General features: G+C 38.7%; 1 protein-coding gene across 6 annotated transcripts in view; it reads right to left on the reverse strand.

The window, feature by feature from the left end:
- The window catches only part of tncb (tenascin Cb), a 100,352-nt gene that overhangs the window by 5,411 nt on the left and 68,575 nt on the right, over positions 1-26,366 (reverse strand). For 4 of the 6 annotated variants that reach the window (XM_048187297.1, XM_048187298.1, XM_048187296.1 and 1 more), the window contains 16 exons: positions 22,050-22,594; positions 19,197-20,975; positions 18,400-18,663; positions 18,199-18,314; positions 17,387-17,540; positions 15,097-15,363; positions 14,719-14,904; positions 13,427-13,516; positions 12,601-12,864; positions 9,883-10,158; positions 4,774-5,046; positions 3,819-3,941; positions 2,808-2,951; positions 2,177-2,296; positions 1,920-2,063; positions 118-248 (listed from right to left, as the gene is read on the reverse strand). In XM_048187297.1, the coding sequence (XP_048043254.1) occupies positions 118-248; positions 1,920-2,063; positions 2,177-2,296; positions 2,808-2,951; positions 3,819-3,941; positions 4,774-5,046; positions 9,883-10,158; positions 12,601-12,864; positions 13,427-13,516; positions 14,719-14,904; positions 15,097-15,363; positions 17,387-17,540; positions 18,199-18,314; positions 18,400-18,663; positions 19,197-20,975; positions 22,050-22,518 (4,800 nt within the window). In that variant the 5' untranslated portion in view covers positions 22,519-22,594. The remainder of the gene's footprint in view (positions 1-117; positions 249-1,919; positions 2,064-2,176; positions 2,297-2,807; positions 2,952-3,818; positions 3,942-4,773; positions 5,047-9,882; positions 10,159-12,600; positions 12,865-13,426; positions 13,517-14,718; positions 14,905-15,096; positions 15,364-17,386; positions 17,541-18,198; positions 18,315-18,399; positions 18,664-19,196; positions 20,976-22,049; positions 22,595-26,366) is intronic. The other 2 variants (XM_048187300.1, XM_048187301.1) reach the window with 2 other exon arrangements.

A 26,366-nucleotide genomic window follows, 5' to 3' on the forward strand; every position in this document is an offset into this window, starting at 1 on the left:
TTTAAATAAACTGCTGTAAATCATCCCAAATAAACTATGCCCCGTATTTAGGCCCAAATAAACTGCTGTAAATCATCATGTTTAATGTGTAGTTATTTATTTGTGTGGGCCACTCACCTTGACAACGCCATCAGCAGACTCAAAGCTAAGGATATACCCGCTGATGTCTGCTTTTGGTGGCTTCCATGTCAACATGGCAGTTTCTGTTTGAATATTACTGGCAGCCAGATTCTGAGGGGCATCAACATCTGTGACAAAGGGTTTTTTTGTTATTTGCCTGGCATTCATGGTTAATGCAATACAAATGAGCATATACTGATAACTGGCCATCCACACTATGGGCTAGGCATTCATGATCTCTTGATGCTGACAATGTGTATGGATATTTCTTAAAAGGTTGATATTTATTAAAACTAAGAGCTTTTATCTTTTATTTGTTTATTTTTAGTTTTGTTATATGAAGGTCACATTATGTATAGATTAAGTTTTTGTTTTACCCCTTTTTCAAAACCCAGACTTTCAAATTCCAATTTTCAAATTTAAAAACTATTAATAAGTGAAATAAATATTTCAATGGTTATTAAATGAAAAAATTCCATTTTCATGAAAGGTGAAATATTATTATGAACTGAATATTTTTTTATCAGTGACAATCAAGCGGATTCTGTAAAGTGTAAATATTATTTAATTGTATGATTATGTTTAAATATTAAATGTCATTATTTAATTTTTAAATTTAATTATTCAACATGCTAGCTATGAAATTAGTAAGATAATGTGGCCTTTTTATTCCAAAAATGTTTAAAATTTAATTTCTACCACATAAAGCCATTAGACAAAAATGTAATGGAAATGACACTGTGGTGGAATAAGAAAGTAAATGACAAAATTCATCCATGATGCATGTACTGTAGATCCGCTGTTGGACATTGTCAGTGGAGGGAAAAGCAAGGTATTGTAAGGGATTTTTTTTTCTTTTTAAAGTGGTCACCATGTATATAGTGCTCATGTATATATATATATATATATATATATATATATATATATATATATATATATATATATATATATATATATATATATATATATATATAGTGCTGTTTTACTTTACACCAATAAAATATTTTCTTCTATGAGTATACTGGGGTGGATTCTGGAATCCACTGCCGCTTCAATATATCTTTTAAGTTATTAACCAACATTTATCTTTCTGTTAAATTATTTGAATGACTTCTTCAACGCATGTTAAAGCATTTCTTTTCCTTTTCAAACACTAGAAAATAATTTTGAATATTGTCTGTACCTCTCACTGAGAGAAAAGAACATGTTATCAGTATGTTTTGGGAAAGTTTCCTGCTCAGATCAACTTCAACCTTGAAGAAGCTGTGAAGCATGTGTATCTGTGTATGTGCGCTAAATGTTCTGTGCAGGTCCTTTGTACTGGTGGACAACTGGCACTCTGCTTGAGACCAGCAGACGCCATGTCATGACCCCAAAAGAACATCCAGTACCTAAATCCAGAGTTCCCTCGTCAGCATCGTGACAAATGGAGATATGCTTCTGACTATCTGTCCATGTGTGGAAGATTACCAAATTTGTCTATTTTTCTTAGCCAATCAGAATCATTCAACTTGAAGTAATGACATAGTTAGTAGACTCTTGTTAGAGTATAATTATTGTGGAAATGGGAATGTACGCAGAGCGGCCTACTAACTCCTTGTGAGACTTGAAGCTGGCTTCTGCTGATGAAACTGCAAACTATTCTTCAGTAAAATTTTCTTCAATTGATTATGTTTCAACTCTGACTCCGGGTCTTTATTCAACACATCTGGTCTTTTTGGTGTTTAACTGTAAAATTCCCCTACAATACAGACGTCTTGTGGTGTTTGTGTGCACAGGTGAGTGAGCGTTCACCTTACCTGTGGTGAACTCTGTGGTGGTTGCAGCACTCTTGGCCGCTTCTCGGACTGCATAGACTTTAACGGTGTATAAGGTGGCGGGTGTAAGGGAGCTTATTTCAAACTCCACAGTGTTCCCAGACACCCTTTCCATCACTGGAGCCACTGACAAAAAGAACAAAATACACAATTGAGACTCACTGCTCTGTTGTTTTAGTCTGTAGTGCCTGAATCAGCTTTCCCTCAAGGATAATGAATGACAGTCTGAGTTGAGTTACCACTGTCTGCACTGTAAGTGATGACATATCCGTCCACAGTAGCGATGGACGGCTGCCACAGCAGCAGGGCTTCGGTGTCGGTGATGTTGACTGCTGTCAGACCGCGTGGCTTATCCAGGGCTGAGGGCCAAAAGATACACAAGAGACATGAGAGAATCAAAAACTCACAACTTGGAGTCGATTACTAGGCTTCTGCCAGACAGAAAAGCAAAATACTTTTTAATAGGCTTACTGTACAGACTAAGGAGAGGTCGACTATGAGGTCTAATCAACTATGAATATGAGGTGCTAAAAAATTACAAAATGATTTAATCGATTATTAGTTATTTTGTAATATACTCTGACAGCAACATAGTGTGTAATCCACGTGTACCAGATGTGGGCCGGATCTGGGCCACACTATGTTGCTGTCTGGGTATTAATTAGTTTATAATCAATTAAATTAAATGAATAATTATTCACAATTTAAATAATTTATAATCAATGAATTATATTAAATTATTTTATATGCATGAACAAATATATAATAATTAAAAATTCTAATTCACTACTTTTGGTGAGAGCTTTCTTGTTCCACAAACTATAAATGATGATGCTCATGAGATTATTATAATATTAGAGTGAGACGTACCTGTTGTGACCCTATCAGATCCTGGTTCACTCTCCTCCAAGCCCTTCACAGCAAAGACAGTGACCTGGTAGGTCACTCCAGGGGTCAGATTAGGCAGCATGGCTTGAGACTCTCCTCCATCTACTCTCAGTGTCATAGGGCTGCCTGCAGAGGGAGACAGAACACTGGAATAAACTAGAAATAGCTTTTTTTCACTAGAGGGCAGCATTGTCTGTGATTGATTGGCATGGTGATGTGCAAAAATACTCTGCTGATAGATAAAACAGTGTGGCTTGATTGATGATATGCACTGATAGATTCACATAACTTAAGATGGCTTGATCTAAAAACCTGCACACATCACTGAGAGGCCAAAAGGACAATATAGGACTTTAGGGGGACATCTCTTGAATTCAATCAATTTATTATGCCAAGAAGGCAGTCTAAGAGAATTTCCTCCTCAACTTATGCAATATATTATGCAAGACATAATTTATAACAAATCATAAACTAAAGAAGTACAAATAATAATATGATTTGCCAACAGGAAGCCATCCGAATGCCTAGAAAACCACACGGTAAAGTCTCACTTTCTGAAGATGGCCTGTGTGTCAAAACGGTGACTAGGAAGGAGAATGCTTTACTTTTATTTCCAGACCAAAAATGCCAAATGTGCTATAAACAGTACTAAGTATGACGGTTTCCACAGAAATATTACGCAGTACTACTGTTTTCAATAATTAGCATATTAGCATGATTTTTGAAGGATCATGTGACTCTGAAGACTGGAGTAATGGCTGCTGAAATTTCAGCTTTACCATCACAGAAATAAATTACATTTTACAATATATTAAAGTAATATAAACCAGTTATTTTAAATTGTAATAATAATTTTGATGCCTTTGGAGAGCATAAGAGGCTTCTTTCAAAAACATTTGGTTGGTAAAAAATTACCAACTCCAAACTTTTGAGTAGTAATGCATAGTGTATAAAGTAACAATACTAAAACCATAATGACCACATGTTACTTACCACCCTGAACAGGTACATAGGTGACCCGATAGCTGTCTACATGGGTACGGGGCATAGTCCAGTGAACAGTTGCCGATGTATCAGTCACATCAGAAAAGCGTATCCCCTTGGGTGTACCTAGACCTTGATAGAAATGACACACACACAAGAAGCACAACAAGAATGAAACGTAAAAAAAATGTGTTCAAGCATTTAACAAATAGGAGTTAGAAAAAAAAAAAAAACCTTTTCCCAGAAATTAATTCCAAGTAATTTCAGACCGTAAGAGAAAAAAATATGTTGGTATGTAGAAACTTCTTGAACTACCCCATTTATCCTGTTGAACAAATGGATGCATGAGAATAAACATTCAGGATGTGAGGACAACCAACTATGTGGCTACATATAAAGGACACACAGACAAAGGCCCTGGCCTTAAAGCTATTTCTCAACGTTGAACCTCAGAATCTCGCGTGACACATGCAAGAATAACTTGCCCCCAGTACAGGGACACAATAGTGTGACATGCCAACATCAGACACAAGTGCAAAATGAAGCTCACTAGTATGAAGAACAATTGCCAGAGACAGGCATGCAACAAGGATAAATACACAAAATAGTTGGTCTTGCTCTGTCAATAAAACCCTCGATCACACAGCAAATAGAGACAGAAAAAGTAAGACTGGTGAATGAGAGAAGACTTGGATGAACCCGTGTTGTTAATGAAAGACTCTTGAGCTACTCTGTAGACACAATAATAAAGAAAATATGAGTGATGAAATTTTGTTAATTATGGGAAAGTCTGTAATGGAAAAATGAAAGACTTCAAAATAAGGTTTGCTGTGGTGGCAAGTTTCCATTTTTCATGTTATAAGTTTTGACCAAACCAATCTACTAGTTGAGTAAACATTAAAACAATGAAAAAGAAGAAAAGAGTTAGTGGTTCTTCCACCAGTGTCTCTTAAAAATCCAATACCTGTTCGAGCTACAGCCAAAATGGGCTGGAATTTCCGTCCCAAAATGATCCCAAAGAGCTCGATTTCATACTCTGTATCTTCAATGAGACCTGTCACTGCTTCTGTTCGCTTGTCTCCAGATACACTAATCTGCTGTGGTTGGCCCAGTCCATTAGAATCGACGACTTTGAGGGTGAATGTATCAAAGACGCCCTCGGGTGCTGTCCATGTCAGTTTAAAGCCGTGCGGTGTGATGTCCGAGACCAAAAGATGTTCCACTTCAGGTTCAGCTTCTGGTTGACAAAATAATAAAGTTGTTCTTCCTCTGTAAACTCTGTGAAATGTACTTAGAAGATATTAAATGACCAAGAAGTGCAAATGTGGGTCCCAAAACCCATTTTTCTTCTTTGTGGTGTTTGTTAGAGACAATACAGCGATTATGTTATTCATGCATGAAAATAGCCAATTGTTCAGTCATCTATCAGTTGTTCCTATATCTTTGGCAGGTGATGCTGAAATCAGTGAGCCAGTAAATTTAATTTACATATTTGGATTAGAATATGGAATGAGATCTGTTGGTTAGTAGAAAAAAAATTGACATTGATGAATTTTCCACCATTATATTAGGTTCCACCATCATAATTGTATTGTCATATAATAGCAGTCATGCAGAGTTCAAGACAGAGCTGTTCCAGGACAATGACATATCCATAATAATCAAATTGACAGAAGGGCTCATCCTGGAAATGCATTTTTCGTCTCTTTTTTTACCTGAACTTGCAAAAAGTCCACTGACAATGAACGACATTCATCTCTAGAGAAGCAATTGTTGTGGTAAGGACATGTAAAACTAAAAAAAAAAAAACCCTAAGCCTCAGGGATGTCTTGACCACATAGACAATGTATTGTATTTTCAACAATAGCCTTGTCTGTGCCAGAATATGGTCCAGTTTTAATATGCTGTGGTTTGCTCTTCATCGTGTACCAAGAACCAGTTACTGCCTTACGCATATTTCTTGACTTTACTTTAGAAGTAGATTATAGCGCCATAAATTCAGTTGATTAAGATTTTTCTTTTTTTCTTTTTTTTACTTGATCTGAAGGAGGAGGGGGAACATGTTAATTTGTTATAATAACTTGACCTAATTAAATATGTTAATGCACATAAGGCTGTCCTTAATTTGACATTGTAACTTTTAACTCTGCACAGTCTAATTTCTATAGGCAGGTCAGAAAGTCAGAACCAAAGATGTCCAACAATCCAGCAGCCAGGCTCTTACTGTATAATTCATTTACAAATGCAGATGGGACTCAAGAAAAAGAAAAACATCTGCAAACATTAAAATAAAAAAATTTAAAATAAATAAATATATAGTTTATATTAAAAAGGGGGGATGGGGTCAAGAGAATAGCCACGACTGATTATATTAATCTGATCGATACATATGGTCATGTTACTAATTATGGAAATGGATTGGAAATTCAGTAAAATTATTATACTGAATTTTGAGATCATAAATGTTCAAAAAACAATGTAATATTGATCCAAAACAACAAAGCCTTAACAGAGCCTTGTTGTCCTACACTAAACGTTTAAAAGAAAAGAAAGAAAGAAAAAAGACCCTTGACCAGACTGAACCTCTTCTTCCTCTAAAGCTCTGGATGATGTGAAACAGAAAAGACATTTGTTGAATGTGGAAAAGTGTTGGAAATGAAAACCAGCGAGGACAAATCCCGTGGAGCTGTCCCTCTTCATTAGCACTGTTCACTTGTTTAAGAGTGTCAGCAGTGTTTGAGGCATTTCAAGAGTACTAACATGTGCTCTCCAAGGATCACTTTCATCTGACTGGCTTCTAAGTCTCTCTGATTTGACAAAGAGGCATCTGTTTGTGGAGGTGGAAAAGGCGCCAGCTAACCTACAGAAACAAGGTCTGGAAGCAGTAATTCTACAGCAGGCAGCTAAAACCTCTGAGGGGGATATCTGTGTTGACACAGCTAAATATTACAGCAGGGAAAAGCTCACCAACTCTAAAGTGAAAACTACAGAACTTTCTGTAAATATTGTACTTTATCTGATTTTAAAAGCTTGTATTACTCAGTAGAACAGAGTGAGGCAAGAGTTCATGGGTCATGTGACATGAATAGAGAGGAGGTTAACAGAAATCCAATCAGTTCCCCTTCTCCTCTGCCTATTTGCATGCAGACTTGAGAGACTGCTACAACTGTGGCCCCTGCAGCCACTGGCTGATAAACGCCAAGAAAATGTGTGAAAGTGAGGCATAAGAATGAGAAGTAGCGCGGGGTCAGAAAACTGGGCGTGCATACTGAAAAGATCCTTCACAAGAAGCGACAAAAACTCCTCAGGATCACTTCCATGGCAGTACACCCCAGCCTAGTCACCCGCTCTATTCGCTGACTCTCTGAGGGGGGGGCAAAACTTTGGTATGCGCCTAATAAATGTATGTTTGTTACAATACAACCCGTTTGGTTTGCTGGTAGACTATAAATGCCACAAACCAAATGATTTAAATTGACTCACCAACAGTGTGAATTGAATGCTGCAGTCAATTAGAATGAAAAAGCCATCATTAGTCTAACTTTGTTTAGCCTATTACACACAAATGTATCAGCGATGACAGACAGAGGTCATTTACTGCACCTGCAGGCTGTGCTGGTGATTATGCAGACGTGAATGTGTGGTGTAGCATTATGATGCTGTGCAGGTGTGCTCTGAATGTCAGCATACTTCAACATAATTCAGAAGACGGGAAGAGTGTCGACATTTCACAGAATCTGCAGCTGAATTGAAAGAGGCTTTGTGGGTTTTTTTTGTTGCATTTAAGAATGGCCATTAATAAAGTATGTTCTACAAGTACACGTGTGTGTAGAATGTATAAAATTCAGACTATATCAGCAATCTTGGTATTGTCATGTGACTTACGACATCAGCCGCTGCTCCCTGTTACTTATGGATATTCACAAGTTCGCACTTACAAATATTTAAATACATATATATATATATATATATATATATATATATATATATATATATATATATATATATAGGCCTCCTCTCATGCTGATTGGATAGATCATTCGAATGTGTTCCCCCCGAACTTTGTTAATAAAAAATAATTGTATGATGCCCTGCGGATCATATGTTTTATGAATACGGTTTATTTTGACATATTACATTGTATGTATTGCTTTTTACATACTACATAGGGAAGTAGGCATAAACCAATGCTGGAACTTATTCTGGAATCAGTCATGGATGAGGCTGTGAAACGGAGGCCTAGCTAGTAAGAGCTGTGCAAGTAAACCCCAATCCCCTGTCCTAAAAAGGTGCACTAGCAACTGATGCTAGAGGCTGAGTGTTTAGTATCTTTGTTAGCGCACAGAAACGCGAGTTCAAATCTCGATTGGAGTGGTGCAAGTAGAACCAGCTGCATTACACTACCATTCAATAGTTTGGGGTCAGATTTTTTAATGTTTTTGAAAAAGTCTCTACCATGGCTGTATTAATACAGAAAAAACAGTAATATTGTGAAATATTATTACAATTCAAAATACGTGTTTTCATAAAAATGTGATTTATTCCAGTCTTCAGTGTCACATGATCCTTCAGAAATCATTCTAATAGACCCCTTAAAAGTTTGTAAACATTGCAACGTTTCCTGGTGGGCGGGGCTTAGCTGGAGGCAAAAAGAGACGCTGGACTCAATGTTGACAAGCGTAAGCTAGCATGTTTTAGGAGGGATTTATTAAACACAGATGCATAAGAAGGTTCAGAACTGTCCGAATATGTACAGTCACTGACTCTGCGGGACCGTGACAGCTATTTTTGTAAATTAACTTAAGTTTTGGATATTTCCTAGACAACATATGAATTACTTTCGGGTGGTTCGGGGAATTTTGTCAGGGCTTATTGTCTAATGTAACCTAACGCTGGGCTAACTATGATTATGGCTAGCAATGTGGATCATTTTAAGAGACCATTCAAAGGATGGCACACACATCTATCGCTGTATGTTTGTTTAACATTTAAGCTAGCTAGTGTGCTGAAAGTTGACGATTTTCACCTATAAAACAGAAACTTGCTGATTTGTACTAGATAAAACTAACACACCATTACATATGCATCGATTATTTTACCTGATATGAAGTGTGCACTGCAAACACGAGCATTATTTCTGATCGTCTCCGTCCAGTCTGTACGCCGTATTGCATTCAACCACAATTATCTTTTTGATTTCTGTGAAGGAATGTCTGGATCTGGTAAAACTTCAGTTTTGAACCAAAAGTCCTGTTCCTTCTATTCTGGCAGCCAAAAACACAACAAGACGACATTTTAAAGTCAAAACCTCAAACTTTTAGCGCGCCTGCTATGAGTTCTTATTTATGTTTTGCCTCCAGCTAGAGCGGTGACGTCACAGTGACGTAGGCGATTAAGGGGTCTATATGCTGATTTGGTGCTCAAGAAACATTTCTTCTTATTATCAAACAGTTTAATATTTTTCTGGAAACAGAACTTGACTAGAGAGTTCAAAAGAACATCAATTATTTAAATAAAACATAATAACAATAAATTATTAATAATTATTTAACATATAATAAATATCTGTACTGTAACTTTTGATCAATTTAATGCATCCTTGTTGAATACAAGTATTAGTTTCTTTAAAAATAAATAAATAAATAAATAATAATCTTACTGATTCCAGACTTTTAAACGGTAGTGTAGTAGGGATGTAGGCATATTCAGACTGGGATTTCTTCTGGAATTAGTCATTTTTGATGATGCTGCATTATATTTGTTATTTAGTTGACAGTGCCCAAATATTTACTTAACATTCTATATTAATAGTGGAAAATAAAATAAATACTAGTTGGAAACTAGATGATAGATGGAGAGATGAAAACACTAAGAAGGCTACAAAAAGCTGGCTAAAATAAAATAAAAATGTGTTAGTATCAGTTCAACATGTGATGTGATAAAAGAATTGCTCATTAAAAAAGACAAGAGGTTAGTCTGTGTTGCTGCTTGAGGCACAGCATTCGATCCAAAGACTGGAAAAGAAAAGATGCCAAAAAGAAAACCAAGCTGGTCCAAAACTTGGTAATGATACCTGTGATGGCTTCAGCAAAGACAGGATCTAAGAGATCTCCCTTGAACAGCCCATACAGTGTGACCCTGTAGAAAGTACTAGGGGAGAGGTCAGTGACAGCCAGGCTAAACTCCTGGCTGGATAGTGTGTGGTTCTGGCCCTCAGATAAGCCATCTGGGTCAGACACTTCAATCAGAAAGCCCTCAACCTCTCCTTTCTCCAGTTCCCAGGACACACTGAAGCTATCCCAGGACACATCAGAGATGGTGATGTTTCCCACCTGAGGCTTCTCATCATCTGGATGACAAACAGATCAGAAGATAATTATTTTGGCAGGAAAAAGTACATTTCGGAGAAGAGCATCATGGGTAAATTGTGAGGTAAATTTTGTTGCTTGGAGTCAACTGTATTGACGTAAAAACAAAAAGGCCTGAAAGTTAAAAACAAGACATTTAAAAAAATCCCCAGTGCACCATGTTTCACATTATTCAAAAAAAGGAAAAGCATTTTAACAATTAAAGAGTAAAAATCCATGTTATGAGCAAGTCGAGCAACAATAAACCACTTCATTTGTTATTCCTAACAAATTCATCTCCATCTGTTCCAAAGAGAACAGGAATAAGTTCTAAAGTAATAACTTTCAGAAAGTTGTAGTGACAAACAAACAAATTTGCAGTCATTTCTCTTACAACCTATTAACATCCAAGCACCAGCTTGCTGAGACAGCTTTGGTATTAATGGCCCTGAGAAAAGCCATTAATTTTTGAAGGTCCTGCCTAGCCTGCCTGAGCAGAGGTACGCTGAACACTTCAAACATGGGAGGCAGCCATGCAGCTCGGCGGCGCAGTGCAACCTATAATTGAACATCATTGTGCATTGTCAGCATTCGCAGGCAAAGTGGGGGCAGATAGCTAGGAGATGCACGGTGGGCTAACTATTATCCTGTCTGTGCACATTCAAGAGGGGAGAAACGTGGCGTGCAAATAGGGTGAGAGACAATGGAGATGAAGTGAATGACCTTCCCAGGCATTAGGGCCGCTTGTCGCTTTTGAAACTAGGAAATGAAACAATACGAAGCTGTCAAACAGCAAAACAACTCATTGATCATCTCGTGCCATTCATGGGAAGTGAAATTTGGTCAAATTGTTTCATTTTGCACACTTATTCAATAGAGTTCTTTCCAGTGAAAAGCGGCCCATGCGAGTCTGAGGAGTGGCCCTCACTGCATGCAGACAGGATTGGAAGGAGGTAGAATAAAAGAATGGCTTTATTGCTGTGAGATCCTTAGGCCACAAACACCTCAAGGGCGTTTGGATAAAGCCATTGTTGGACGCATGCACAACCCTTTTTGCTCTACATGCGTGTTCTTTACACCATAATGTTGCGATCACATTTACCGTTGTCACAAGTGAAATCCAATCATTTCAATAGGAATCCATGCAATTAGGTATTTTGCATGAGGGCGAAAGTTTTTCCACTGCAGATTACGCAACAGGTTTATGTTGGTTACGCAGATTCGCCACACTGACCAACTGCCTGGTTTGAAAGTGACTTCTGTCTGAGCTGTGCTTCATACATCACTACACTATTTTTTAAATTTCGCTAATGTGACCGCACCATAACACAGAATAGCGTAACTACTACGTGCATGCATGCATATGACTGTTTGCGCTCTCCTTTTGGCCTGGTTATGCCCTCATATGTTTCCTTTGAGATCTCAGTCATCAGATATCCACATCTCCATGTTACAAGCTGAAACTCTTATAATAATGCCAGGGAAGCATTTAGTGAACAGAAGAAAGCCAGACCTAGAGCTCTCCCTGCCCCCCACCTTCCCCAATCCTTTGGGTCTGAGGGAAGTGTATGCCCATGTTTGTGTGCCGTGTCTAAGACCGATAATGGCTGCTGAAATAAATGCATTGGGATTATAGTGCTGGTGATTTCAGAGACAACATTTTAACAGGCAGCTCAGCATGTGTTCTATTTATCAGTCCGCCCCACAGTTCATTGTGGTCAAATCACGCAAATCCAAAAGGGGAGTGGGCTCACTCTGATGATTATCACATGAATGAGCTTTCTGTGCGTGTGTGAGAGTTTTTCTGTGTGTGTGTGTGTGTATTTGGGATCTTGAGAAACACTATATCTGTTGTCTTGCCTTGGCGACCAAAGCAAACAACTGATGCTATATTTTGAAGCTCCTTGGTTTTAGTTAATGATTACAATGTTATATAAGCAAGAACATTTTGGTAACAAAGTTCTGGAAGTTAAGTAAATGGCACCCTGACCACAGTGATTTTGGATTTCATTGGTTTTTCTATAAAAAATAAAATAAAGCCACATGTCATAAATGAGGGCAGAGAATAGGGATATTAGGCTTCAATTTCCAGTGCATGGTGGCATACTGACAAATATTTTGAGAGTCTTCTCAAGATAAGGAGCTACAAAATATTAAATTCAAATTCACAGAACAACGACTGCAGTATCTTCAAACTCCAAAAGAAATATTGACATTTATAGAGGAAAATAGTGAAGATAATAAATTCCAGAGTTGCCTTCAGATCCTCAGTGGCCTGCTGAATAAATGTTTTGGATTATACCAATTAGATTTAAATCATACTTTTTAAAAGCTGATTTCATGATCCAAACCAATATTGCTTTTGTCATTCTAGAAGCAAGAGAAAAGGGGATGTGAAGATGCATTCTAAATATATCAATGAAAATGTAATGGTGCATTCTAACCTGTGGATGCTGACAGTGTGGCTGGCACACTCATCTTTCTTCCTCTCTTGGCAGTCAGGCTGATGGTGTACAGCATGCCAGGGTTCAGGTTACTCAGAATGTAGGTACTGACAGCACCAGGTACCTCCAATTCAGTTCTCTCGCCATCCGCGGACACTAACACTAGCTCGTAGGTGTCGATTTTGGCGACCGGCCTCCTCCAAACAAGTGTCAGTGTGGTCTCTGTGGTCTCACTTACTTGAAGGTCTTTGGGAGCATCAAGATCTAAGAGGACAGGGACATTACATTAAAGGATTGTTTCATTAAAAAAAATCACAATTCTGTCATCATTTACTCGCCCTCTTTTTGTCCCAAACCTGCATGAGTTTCTTCCATTGAATACAATAGGAGAAGAAACTGGATTGAAGAAACTGGTTGCTTATTTACATGCAATTACAATGAATGGGAGTTCAAAACAATGAGACGTGAACAAATGGAAAAGATAAATTTTCACTTAATCACAAGTTACATTATTGGTCAGTTTGTCACACAAAGTTTGCAGAAGGCACAGTGGTAATATGGAGCATTTTTATGATACCATGAGCACTTTGATATGGTGCTTTTTGTCATTTTGGTACTTGACAGCCCCAGTCCTCCTTTCACTTTTGACATGAGAGTGAGTAAATTGTTTGTTTTCTGAACTATTCCAGCTATTGAACTATTTCAGAATTATATATCCTACAACGCAGCTTTATTATGACAGTAGATCTCACACGAACTTTCAACTCAGCTTCAATAAATGTACATAAAGCACCTGTGAGTTAATGACCATTTTGTTAAGTCTTACCAGTCACAGCATTGGTCGTTGCAGGCAAACTCTCACGCTCTTCCTTAATGGACGTCACACCCATTCCATACTCAGTCCCGGGCCTAAGGCCTAAGAGAAAACCCAACAAAAATAACTTCTCTCAAATCATCAGACAAAACGAAACCATTAATCTCTCTCATTGGTTGCTTTTGGAACCTCCATGGTAGGCAATTGTTTTCGTACTAGCGACAGCACGGTCTCAATTTCATCTGTGCGCCATATCAATCTAATGCCTTTCAGTGGCCGTATCAAAGAGCTTCTCCACAGGCCAGAAACAATATTTACCATCATACAAGAGATTCTCTGATCCCTACAGCCCCTGTTCATAAGAGCCCTTAGCCCAAATCCCACACTTAATGTCTGTATTGGCTCCTGCAGAGGTCACTGTGCAGGAGTCCTCCAGCATGAAATTACGCCTAATGCAGAGGAAGCTCATTATCAATAAAATCACAGGCGTGACGGCAATTACAGATAATAACTGTGTGAAAGAGACAACTAGTGAGATGTGTGTGTGTGAGAGAGAGGCTCTGCGTTATTAGTCGAACAGATCGTCTGCCTTATTTACAGGGAACAGGCCTCCCAAGGACAAAGGAGCAAACCAGACAAAGAATCTATTATCCATTTTGAATATATTTTTTTCTCCCAGCCATGATAATCCCTGCTTGCGGTAACACATGGTTGTAGAGAATAAGAATTAGCACAGGAGATTGCCTCAAAGCGCAAGTGTATAATAGAAGTGCTGCTGCGACGAAGAAAGCCTCCAGTTTCCTTTTTGACTGGGATTTTCACATTGAAGCACCAGTGTTACTTCATTTAAAGCATGAATAAGGCATTATCAACAAAAAGGGTAGCATCTCATTCTCCTTTAGTCATGTAAACATTTAACGTCACTAAAACAAAGGCACTCATTTGGAAATAAGGGTTAAATAGTACAAGTAGGGAGTAAAAAAGACCTACAGTAGCTTTATAACTGTTTTAAATCCTTTTTGAGGATGCTTTGTGAAAATATGACTTCCAACACTTCAACATCTGCAAACTAAATTTGGATACAAATGGTTTGGACATGCATATGGGTCATATTCAAGTAATAAAATAAAATGGGTTTACTGAAAACTGCTCCAGTGTCTGGTGCGCACTGCAGCTGAGCCTAATTTTTTTTCCCCCTCTTTTTGTTTTCACACATAGTTTTTAATCTCTATGATCTGTTTGTAATTGATGTGGTTTGTAATCTCTGGAGAGGAATTACTGTGTAATTCAAACTGGCCTCTCACCAGTGATTTTAGCCCGAGTGGTGTCTTTCGGGCCGCTGGGGAAGACCAGTTCTCCGTGCTCCCCTCCAGAAAGTGGGCCGTATTTAACACGGTAATTGAGGACGTCGGCTATGCTGTTTTTCCATTCCAGAGTTATACTCTCATCTGTCTGTTCAATAGCCTTGAGGTGCTTTGGGGCATCCAGGTCTGAAACACATCAACATGTGGATGAAAGAATAGGCTTCCTGTAAACGTACGGTTATCCTCCAAGGCATGACAAACACAATTGCTTCAATCCAGGTCTAAGTACACCACAATTATCAGTAGACCTGCTAAAGCAGACAATTTTCACTTTATGATGTTCTGAAAGGATTTCTAGATGTTGAAAGGAGCTTGTACCTGTGGTGAAGGTCTGATAGACAGGAAAGCTGGTCATCTCTCCCCTGCGGGCCATGAGAGAGACCTCATACTCAGTGTCAGGATATAGTTCAGCCAGATGGTACTGGGTATCCATGGAGGAAAGCTTGACTGTGTTCTTGTCCAAATCTGTGCTTGGGGCATAGGACACGGAGATTCCATCCACCTGAGCGACAGGCTGAAACCAGGTGATGAGAGCTGTGGTGTCCGTCACATCACGCACATCCACCTGGCTGGGAGCATCAATCACTGCGGATGAGAGGAGAGGTCTGTGACAGCTGGGAAAAATTTATACAAACAGATGATCTAAAACAGCTGCTATACACTTTTTGATATCAAGGAACATCAAATATGGTGATCGCCCACATGAAATATAATGCCAGCTATACATTTTTAATTAAAAAGACCCATTTATACTATGTATGTAAAATATAAACTGTCATTATTCATTTAATTTTAATTAATTAATTGTGTTTCATAGTTTTACAGTGCTTAAACCAAAAGAAATTATTAAAATGGTAAATACTAGTAAATTAAATGCAAATAAAATCCCCAGGGGGTCCTGTTTGTAAAAAAGACACTATTTGCTATTATACAGATGCATTCATATCTATATCCCAAGGATAAGACCTTATTTGCTATTATACAAATGCATTTATACCAATATCCCAAGGATAAGACCTGGGTATTTTACCTGTACACCTTCTCCAAGACTAAAAAGAGGATAGTAAAATAGCTATTTATGTCTTTATTTTCATGGTAAAATCAGTTTTCCACATTAGGAAGTGTATTGAGTGCAGAAACTTATGTGAGCATAAGATAATATAGAGGAACTGCATGCAGCTTAGAGCAGATTTGTGCATGTGAGATGCTCCAATGCACCAGTTATCTCACGGGAGGACAGCCTCTCATGTTGCTGAGTGGTGCCTCCCACACACTGAGAGTGAGGGAGAGAACTCACTTTGAGCAATTAGTCCTCCTTTAATGCAAATCCTATGTGGCACAAGTCAAAGAAATGGAGTAGATGGAGCATTAGAGGCATGCTGGGAGATTTTTTTTAGACATTTGTAAGACAGCAAAATCGGCTTGTTGTGAAGGGAAATTCTGGTTACTTGCACTGACAGTATAAGAGGCCAATGTTATAACTGCACATATTTTCCCAATAGGGCTATAATCTGTAGGGTGTTCTAAAAGAAGCTATTGATAAAAGAGAGTGGATGTTTGGGAAATGTCAAAATGGTAACAAGTAGTATAACATTTGATCCTACAATCATTTAAAAGCAAATCATCTAGTCAAAGAGGATGAAAAAGCATGTAATGTCCCTTTAACTGGAGCTCAGAAATGTGGCGCAATAAAAAATTTATAATATTGTTTAGAATGATACTTTAGTTTCATTTAGGAATATGGATTATGAGTTTCATGTACAGTAGGAATATGACAGTATATCACAAAAGCTATAAAACAAATGATCAAATAAAAATATATTTTTCAATATCATTATTAAGACCTTAAAATGTACGACATGACACTGTTACTTAATTTGTTTATGACTGTTCTAAGTCTCATTTGTAAAATTTAAGGATGCAAAATACTTCAGACCCTGTAATGAATTAAGATTTTTTGAAAGAAGTCTCTTATACTAACCATTGCTGTATTTATTTTAATTAAGAAATATAGTGAAAACAGTAACATTTTGAAATATTATTACAAAATAACTCTTTTGACTTTAATGTATTTTACAATGAAATATATTTCTGTAATGGCAAAGCTGAATTTTTAGCAGCCTCTACTCCAGTCTTCACATGATCCTTCAGAAATCATATGCTGATTTGGGTCTTAAGACATTTATTATTATCACAATTAAAAATGATTGAGCCGCTTAATGTTTTTGTGGAAACTGTGACACAAGATTCTTTTATGAACAGAAAGATGAACAGAGCAGCATTTGTTTGAAATATAAAGCTTAACTGTCACTTTTGATCAATTTAATGCATCCTTGCTGAATAAAATATGGAATTTCTTTAAAAACAAACAAATAAAATTTTTTAGTTGATCTGGTATAGTTAGGCAGATGGCAAGTGCCATCATCTTGCAAAATAAGGTCTCAAGGAACTAGCACTTACATTGCCAGTCGCTCTAGCTCTCAAGGTAAGGTAAGACTAGGTAATGCTGTCTTTTCAAAATGTAAAAAAAAAAAAAAAAAAAAAAAAAAGCCTGAAAAACAGCAGCTTGGTCATGGCCGCCTGTTAATTACTGTCGACAGCTGCTTACTTGTGACAACGTTCTTGCTGGCTGGGGGTCCACGGGTGTTGTTCTTTACAACCTCAAGCTTAACTTCATACTCTTGTCCAGGTCCTAGACCAGACTGCTCAAAGGTGGTCTCAGGAGGGGTGAGAGAATTCAAAATCTCTCCATCCTCTTCTTTCTGCCATTCAAAAACAGTTTTTTTAGTGAATTGAATTTGTGAATATATTAAATCTGAAAACAGATCGCTGATCAAAGGTTCTGTTAATAAAAGAACACCACAAATCATCAAAAAAGCAACCTCAGGAAAACAAAGTCAAGCTCATATGAGCTACAGGGTTATGAGAGGGTGTCCTGAGAGTAAACACTTTGGTCTTTTAGCTGATTCTACTTGGATGAGTGTTTCACTTCACAGTGAGAGTTATTTTGGCATTGACATCTCTAAACTTGATGTGTGAATGAGACTGCCAAGCTGTGTTTTGAAAGAGGGATGTAGGGGAGGTTTGCATGTTCTAATGGTGCTGTTTTTTAGAGTTTGCAAAAGCCCTTGAGAAAAAAAAAAAAAAAGCATTACAGAGACAATAACAGTTCTGTGGCACATGGTCACTCATGCTGTTGCCAGGAGCTTCTTAGAGGGTATTGTCTTGCAAAACCGCAGACTTCTCGACAGTAGCTTTTTGCTTAGTGGCACCACTCAGCTATTTTCCACTGGACGCCTTTGGAGCTTCTTATTTTAAACTATGACTTGCAAACAGAACAGTCCTTTTATATTACAACTTTAAGGAGGGCAACGATACACATTTGGATCATAGCCCTATGAGTGATGCCAGGACACTTACTGTGTTTCTGAAGATAAGGTTCCAGCTATCAAACGGGATGTTCAAGGGATCCCACTCAACCTCTACTGAAGTCTCTCTAACCGATTTGAATTTCAGCCCCTCGGGTTCAGGGAGATCTGTTTGTAAGATAGAGCAGCTTAGCAGAATATACTCAGGACAAAATAAGCAATTTTCCCAAGAATTAGATGATGTGTGACTTACGTGTGGCTATTCTGGCACTGACGGGGACACTCATCTTGCTGTTCAGGACAGCAAAGACACTGATTAGGTACTCTATGCCAGGCTCAAGATCCCTAATAGTGGCTGTCTTCTTTTCACCAGAGACTCTCATTTCCATCTCTAAACCGCCAATAGCAGTAGGCACATAGGTGATAAGATACTCCGTCACAAGCATCTCATTGACCCAGGTGAGGTCCACTGTTTCTGGGTCGACTTCAGTCACTGTAAGGTCTCTGGGTGGGGAGACTGTGGATTGAAACATATCAAATTATTTAATTATATAACCTCTGACTCAAAAGATAACACGCAGAACTTGGAAAACGACAACTTGATATTGTGCCACAGTTTGTGGGAAAGAGAAATGTTAAGATAAATGCTTTATCCAATGACAGTTTAATGTGCAGAGACGACTAAGCCATTCATAGGTTGATTTCCTTAAATGTGTAAACATTGCCTAATGCCTAACCCACTAGCTCAAACAATTATCTGAGTTTGGGAAGGAACTATGGGTTTGTCTGACCAATGGCAGATAGGGAGGAGTGTTCGGGAAACCTGTTTGAAAAGTGTTATTGGTGCAAATTTTGTCTGGTGACGCTACTCATGCTACTGTTGTGACTCTCTGAAGATGAACTGTCATATAATTGTAATTGTCTTTTTTGTCACTTACCTTAAGTCATTTATATTTACACCTGCTTCATCTTTGAGAAAGTATAATAGCCAAAACGTGTAAGCTATACATGTGCAGTGTTACATATTCTGTATGAATTATAGTGACTTACTTTCAGAGCAATCGTCGCCAGTGAAGCCTAAATCACATATGCACATTCCATTCAGGCATTGGCCTTGGTCATTACAGTTTGCTGGGCAGGTCAGAACAGAGCAGTCCACACCAGTGTAGCCCTCAAAGCAGACACACTTTCCATCTTCACAGTAGCCACGGTCCAGACAGTTGTTGGGACACAACTTTGTACCACAGTCCTCCCCAGTGAACCCGCTTTTACACACGCACTGGCCATTTACACAATGTCCTCGGTTATGGCAGTCATTGGGGCAAGTAAGCTCGCTGCAGTCATGACCTGTAAAGCCAGTGTGGCAAACACACTTGCCGTCCACACACTGTCCATGGTCATGGCAGTCATTGGGGCAGGTCTTGATGCTGCAGTCTTCTCCAGCAAAACCATCATGGCAAATACACTTGCCGTCCACACACTGTCCATGGTCATGGCAGTCATTGGGGCAGGTCTTGATGCTGCAGTCTTCTCCAGCAAAACCATCATGGCAAATACACTTGCCGTCCACACACTGTCCACGCCCATGGCAGTCATTGGGGCAGGTCTTGATGCTGCAGTCTTCTCCAGCAAAACCATCATGGCAAATACACTTGCCGTCCACACACTGTCCATGCCCATGGCAGTCATTGGGGCAGGTCTTGACGCTGCAGTCTTCTCCAGCAAAACCATCATGGCAAATACACTTGCCGTCCACACACTGTCCATGCCCATGGCAGTGACTGGGACAGGTTTTAATGCTGCAGTCTTCTCCAGCAAAGCCTTTGTGGCAAACACATTTGCCATCCACACATTGTCCACGTCCATGGCAGTGATGGGGGCAGGTCTTGATACCACAATGTTCTCCAGCAAAGCCATCATGGCAAATGCACTTGCCATCTACACACTCTCCACGTCCATGGCAGTCATTGGGACAGGTCTTGATGCTGCAGTCTTCTCCAGCAAAGCCTATTTTGCAAATGCACTTCCCGTTGACGCATCGACCACGATCGTGGCAGTTATTGGGGCAGGAAAGCTCTGAGCAGTCGTCACCTTCATACCCAGCATCACAAATACACTCACCATTGATGCACTGTCCTCGGTCATTGCAGTTATCCGGGCAGGAGAGAATGCTGCAGTCCTCGCCCTCGAACCCGGGGTCACATATGCACTTCCCATTGAAGCAGTGACCTCTCTGATTGCAGTCATTGAGACAGGTGAGCTTGGAGCAGTCGTCTCCGCTGTAACCAATATTGCAGACACACTGTCCATTGACACACCTGCCACGGTGGTTGCAGTTTTTGGGGCAGGTAAGCTCCCCACAGTCCTCCCCAGTAAAGCCCTCCTCACAATAGCATGTTCCATTGTCACAGCGTCCACGGTCGAAGCAGTCGTTAGGACAGATGAGCTCGGAGCAGTCAAACCCCGTCCAAGGCTCGTCACATACACATTCGTCATCCACACAGCGCCCTCTGCCAAGGCAGTTGTTTAGGCAGTTGGTTAAACTGCAGTCTTCACCGATGAAGCCCTCCTCACAGAGGCAAGCCCCGTCGATGCACTCTCCATTCTCACCACAATCTACAGGACACAGCTCTATACTGCAGTCCTCCCCGCCAAAGCCTTCAAAGCAGACACACTTGCCATCCTCACAACGGCCTTGATCCTGGCAGAAGTTCGGGCACTCTGGCTCAGAGCAGTTGACTCCCTTCCAACCGGGCTCACACAAACAGCTGCAGGTCTCAGTGCTGTAGTTGCCACGGCCACTGCAGTAGGGTTTGGTTGTGACTTCACCTGAGAAAGAGAGTTTTCGTCATTTTTGGCTTCTGCTGAAAAACACGTTCATGCTTTTTTAGGTAGGGATGAGAATTGTACAGTAGACTGGTTGAGCTGCATGTTTTCTAATCACTAAAAAGAATTGGTTTGTTATGGTTTGAACACATTCTGTATATGAAACCACTTCTGAAAAATCAATTTATACAGATTTGCTTTGAGGTCATGATAAAAGACTAAGCAATGACTCAAGTCGCTTGTGAGGATGAAATTAATCAAAATATCTATATCCATGCAGTCATAGAAGAAATTTTTGGGGAGGCTGATATGTAAATTAATATTGTTCAAACCAATAACAGATTGCAGCAGGTTTGAATTTTATGTTTAGTAATAATTACGCTCATGTATACAAACAATAAATGATACACCCTTAATATCTTTAATAAGTCTTGATAATTGATCAATATGGCCCTGTCATTCAGTCTCATGTTTTGGGATACTTAATTAATTTTTTATTTCATCTACATTTTTGCTCAATTTGAAAGTTTCTCTTCACCACAAGCAGACTAATGTGATACAGAAAGCCTTGAATTGTTACCTCTGACAGTTATTGGTTATGTATGTGAAAGAAGACGAATTTCATTTAGCTTGTGCCTTTTTTCAGATGCTTTTTGGATGGAAGCAAACCAAGTTGAGTCATTTGAATATTAATTTACCTGGTCAGTTAAGTAAGTGGAACCTTTTGCGGTCAGCCTCTTCTAACATTCATGTAATGATTAAAACTAATTTGGGCTACCATGTATGAAAGAAAAGTAAAAATCTATATTTTCCCATTATATGCATATGCATATGCAAGGGTCAAAGGCCACCCAAATGTTTGGTTACCTACATTCTTTTAAATATCTTCTTTTGTGTTCTGCAGAAGAAAGAAACGTATAAAGGTTTGGAGCAACATGAGGGTGAGTAAGTGATGACTTATTTGGAGTGAACTATCACTTTAAGTTATTAAGCTTTGTTATGTTTCTTTCAAATACATTTGTAATGACACTCAGCCTCCTAATGGACTGCCAAAGTATCTGTTATATTTGGCCTCACCTGCAACCTGAGCACCACAGCAGCTGGTTCCACTAGTGCACTGCTCCCTTAGACTGGATACCTCTGCTTCCAGCATTTCCAGCCTGTTCAGGAGGTCCTTCATGTCAGGCATGTGGTTATCACAACCGCAAGCTTGCTTGGGAATGTTAATCCTATGTGTAAAAACAATCTGATTCTCCCCGTCCATGGTGTGTTCTATGTGCTGGTCAGATTGTTCCGATTTTGGCTTCATTTCTGTTGTTCCTGGTGAATCCATGTCCACCGAGCACAGGGATCCAGAGGGAACGTTGATGTTGTACACATGGTTGAAAACCACAGGCTGGTCAGGACTTGGGAGGGTCAAGTTCTCAGTGGCTGGTGACAATGATTCTCTTCTGTGTCTTATTACTCTTTTAACCAGGCCAGCACTAGAGAGATGAACTAAAACAGCTACTGCCACAGAGGCTAGTAGCAGACCTCGCATCCCCATGATTTGATCACACAGGACTCTTTTTTACTTGTGTGAATGTTCAAATTGTTTCAAGATACTGGATATGGATTTTAACCTGGAGAAAAAAAAAAAAGAAAAAAAATTAGAAGAGTCACTCAGATTACATGTGCACATTTCATTCCACTGCATTTCCAGTGTGAACGGATAGAGATCTGATTGCACTTACCCATACAAAATGGAAAATGAAACAAATTACATCAATGATGAAAAATTCTGTTAAGGAATTTTAAAAACATGCATGGATAATTCAAAAAAAGCAACATTTCTAATGCACAATTTAAAAATACAGAAAATAAATATTTGTTTAAATAATATTAATAAATATCAAAATAAATGTAAATCAATATTTATAATAAAATATAAATATTAAGAAGAAAATAAGCAATTTATATTAATTAAATATAATTGTATAGCGCTTTTCACAATAAATATCGTTCCAAAGCAGCTTTACAGAAAATGCATGCTTCTACATTACAATGTACAAACAGCGGTCATTGTGTGAAAGTAATGTCCAATATGTCAGAATGTACAGTTCTTAGATAATACAAATCATACAGTTAGATAACATCATATAGTCATTTAGGCAGAAACAATAAGCTCATTAAAGCAATTATTACCAGTTGTGATCATAATGGATACAATATATAGAAAATGTGTTTGCTTCATAGACTTCTCACAGCAATTGATGCTAATAGACAATAGAAAGAAAGAAAAGGGAAATGTTTTAACTTTTGACTTGTGCGCCCTTTCCAGCTAGAATGAATCATATTTAAATAAAGCAAACCATATCACACCAGGCAGTGATTGTATTCAGAATAAAATTTCCCCCCAAAAAAAACTCCAAAACAATTTGGCAGTCAGCAACACTGCAGGGAAGATAGACACTAAGCACAACTCAGTTTTTGGTTGCCTTGGCTTCCACAAAGATCAACTCTGGCCAATAAAAGCAAGGCAAACTTCAGCTCAGGAGCGAGGGCTCCAGCAGCGTTTCCTACGACAGGCTGCCATGACACACAGCAGGCAACACCTGAATCTGAGGAGCGCACTCTCCTCTCTGACGCTCTGCCCACAGCCCATGCTGACAGATTAATACTAGCGCGGAGGAGACCATCTGCAGCGCTTCCGCTAGCGTGGGTGTTCGGAGTTCACACTTCTCATAAAAGTTAGCAATCTTTGACCATTCTCCAGACAGAAGCAGAGTTTTGTGTTAAAACACAATACTTTTCTCATTAAAAGAAGTTAAAAGTATAGTTTTTAGAGGGCCCAGGAGGCTTGTAACTTACTAAGTGCATTGGTCTGTGAAAAATTTAATTAAAATAAAATGGAAACAGCTCTAAAACCTTTTCAAGCATGTTACTGTGCTGTAGTATGGAGATTGAGGATGTCTGTGTTTAAAGAATCCTGATGTGCATGTCATATGGTCACATACTTGCCAATTACAGGATTTCAGATTCATTTTCCATACAGTTGTTTTTCTGAATGTTATGAAAACCAAATGGGATCCATTTAAGATGGAAATAACCACCTTCCAAAAGTGCTGACTTTTTCAATACCATAAAACACCCAATATTTATATCAAATTTGTAACATTTATGGGTGCATTTTCCAGATTCAACATTCAATCACATTTATCCCTTTAACTAAATAATAATTTTCAATAGATTTTTTAAAGATTCTTTATATTTTTATATACTTTATATATTTTTGTCTTCATACAGAAAGTCATGCAGGTTTAGAACAACATGAGGGGGTGTAAAGGATGACACAAATTCATTTTTTGGGGTGAAATATCTCTTTAAGGCAAACCCATGCACAGTCCTTAAGTAGAAAAAAGGAGCAATACAAAGTAGTTGCACAGATCATAATTTTGTCATGGCTGCAGGGGGCTAACCCAAAGCCACAGCTTGCAAGGTCAATAGCAGGTAATATCTTGCCAGGATCTGTTTAGTGAGTGGAGAGCTTGCTTTGACATGTGATTAGCGGTACTGACAGATGAGCTCCAGCGAGAGGGATCCCACGGCTGCCGCCGCACATCCGTGATTAGACAGACAGGGATGAACGCTTCTGTGATGGAGAGCTTAAGGGGGGCTCGATGATGGGAGACTCCCGATCTGGACCCTCGGGGGTGACGGGACCTACCCCGCTTCTTGTTCCTCACATCTAAACCCTGGGATTAAATCAGCAAAATAGGCAGAAAATTGCTTTGAGTCGCTTTGCGGTTTTAGTTCTGGATGGGTAGCTGGCTTTTTCACTTTGAAGCCTGGCTTGTTGCCACAAGAATCGAAGAAAGAAAATGACTCTGAAGGACCAAGCTGGTCTTTGTGTAAGATTTTGCCCTTAACCCCTGGCGAAGGGTGGACTGTAAATTAATTTTTTATTTATTTTTTTTTAAATATGTAATTTAATGATGACAGCTTGGCTTCATGGCAGCAATGATGGACATGCTTGACTAAGAAAAAAATTAGCAGTTATTATCATTAGATTGGAAATGATTTATTTATTTTTTGCATTTTGAACAACAAGAAATAGACAAAGCCAGTCTCTTTTATTAGAGCTCCATCAATACAGTGCTGAGCTCAGAGCAGTATGCTAATGCTGCTGCTTACTGGCACTTTCAGATAAACCAGACACAATGTGACTGCTGCTTTCTCATGCCAGGTCTAGTTTTTATACATTGTTACTTTCTCAGACTCTGGCTGGGCCAGTTGGCTTCCGTGTGTCTAATGTGAGAGGAATTTCAATGGGGAGTGAACCTGCTGGCACACATATTTAGTGCCAGTGATCTAAATTGGTCCTGTGTTGTACTAAGTGCTGAATGCTGACTAGAGCATGTGAAAGGAAGAATACCTCACACAGAGACCAAATGAATACTTTTGTAAGTCATAAATTATATAGTGACAGTTAAAACGATTCTTTGACCACACCAATGTGCCACAAACAAATGAGCTTACTTGCTATTTGTTAAATTAGAAGTTTGTAGCTGTTTACATAATTGAGCAATTAGCATGTAAGTGGTTTGGGAATGAGGCATATTTGGCTGCAATTAAATGTATACTACAAAGACATAAAACATAAAAGGAATATGCCAAAAAAACAGATTACAAAGTACAAAACATATTATTCTAAACTGGATGAGAATTAGTAACACATTAAATTTAGATGACAACTGTTGAGTGGGCAGAATTTAAAATAAAATAAAATCAGGTCAAATCTTTTCTTTCTGTCTTCCAAGGGCCGATGGTGTGGTGAACTCTCGTTAATGGAAAATTATCAGCTAAATAGCATCTAACTGACTTTTCATACAGCAGGTTACTGAACTGTAAAAAATGCTGTGGTTGCTTTAAAAGTTCTTTGTTCAGCTTCATATTCAATGATTAGAGATGACATTTATCCACAGTCTGTTGAACAGAGGGGAACTCTTCCTCAGTTATTCCTATGCAATCATCAAGCAGACTTAGTTTTGTAGGTCACCCATGACAGAAAGCACTTGCCTTCACTGGGATGGCTTAATATGGGTCGCCTGCCGTGTTGAATGAATTGGTATTGTCTCGACTCTATTCACCTTAATAGATGCTATAAAAATGCCCTGACAGTTTGTTTAATACTGGGAAGGAGTCAAGAAACATTTCTCCCAGTGGTATGCTGTATACACACATTTCTCCACTGGTGCATGTCAAACTTCATTAAAAATCAATATGATGAAGTTGAGAAAATACTTAATTTTGTGTAAAGGGGCTCAAAGGTGTCTGGTCTGGGTTGAAGACCAAAAGAAACGCTGATAAATCATAATTAAAAAACATTTTAAATACGAGTACACTGTGAAACTC

The sequence above is a fragment of the Megalobrama amblycephala genome, linkage group LG4, assembly GCF_018812025.1.
Source record: "Megalobrama amblycephala isolate DHTTF-2021 linkage group LG4, ASM1881202v1, whole genome shotgun sequence".
NCBI lineage: Eukaryota > Metazoa > Chordata > Actinopteri > Cypriniformes > Xenocyprididae > Megalobrama > Megalobrama amblycephala.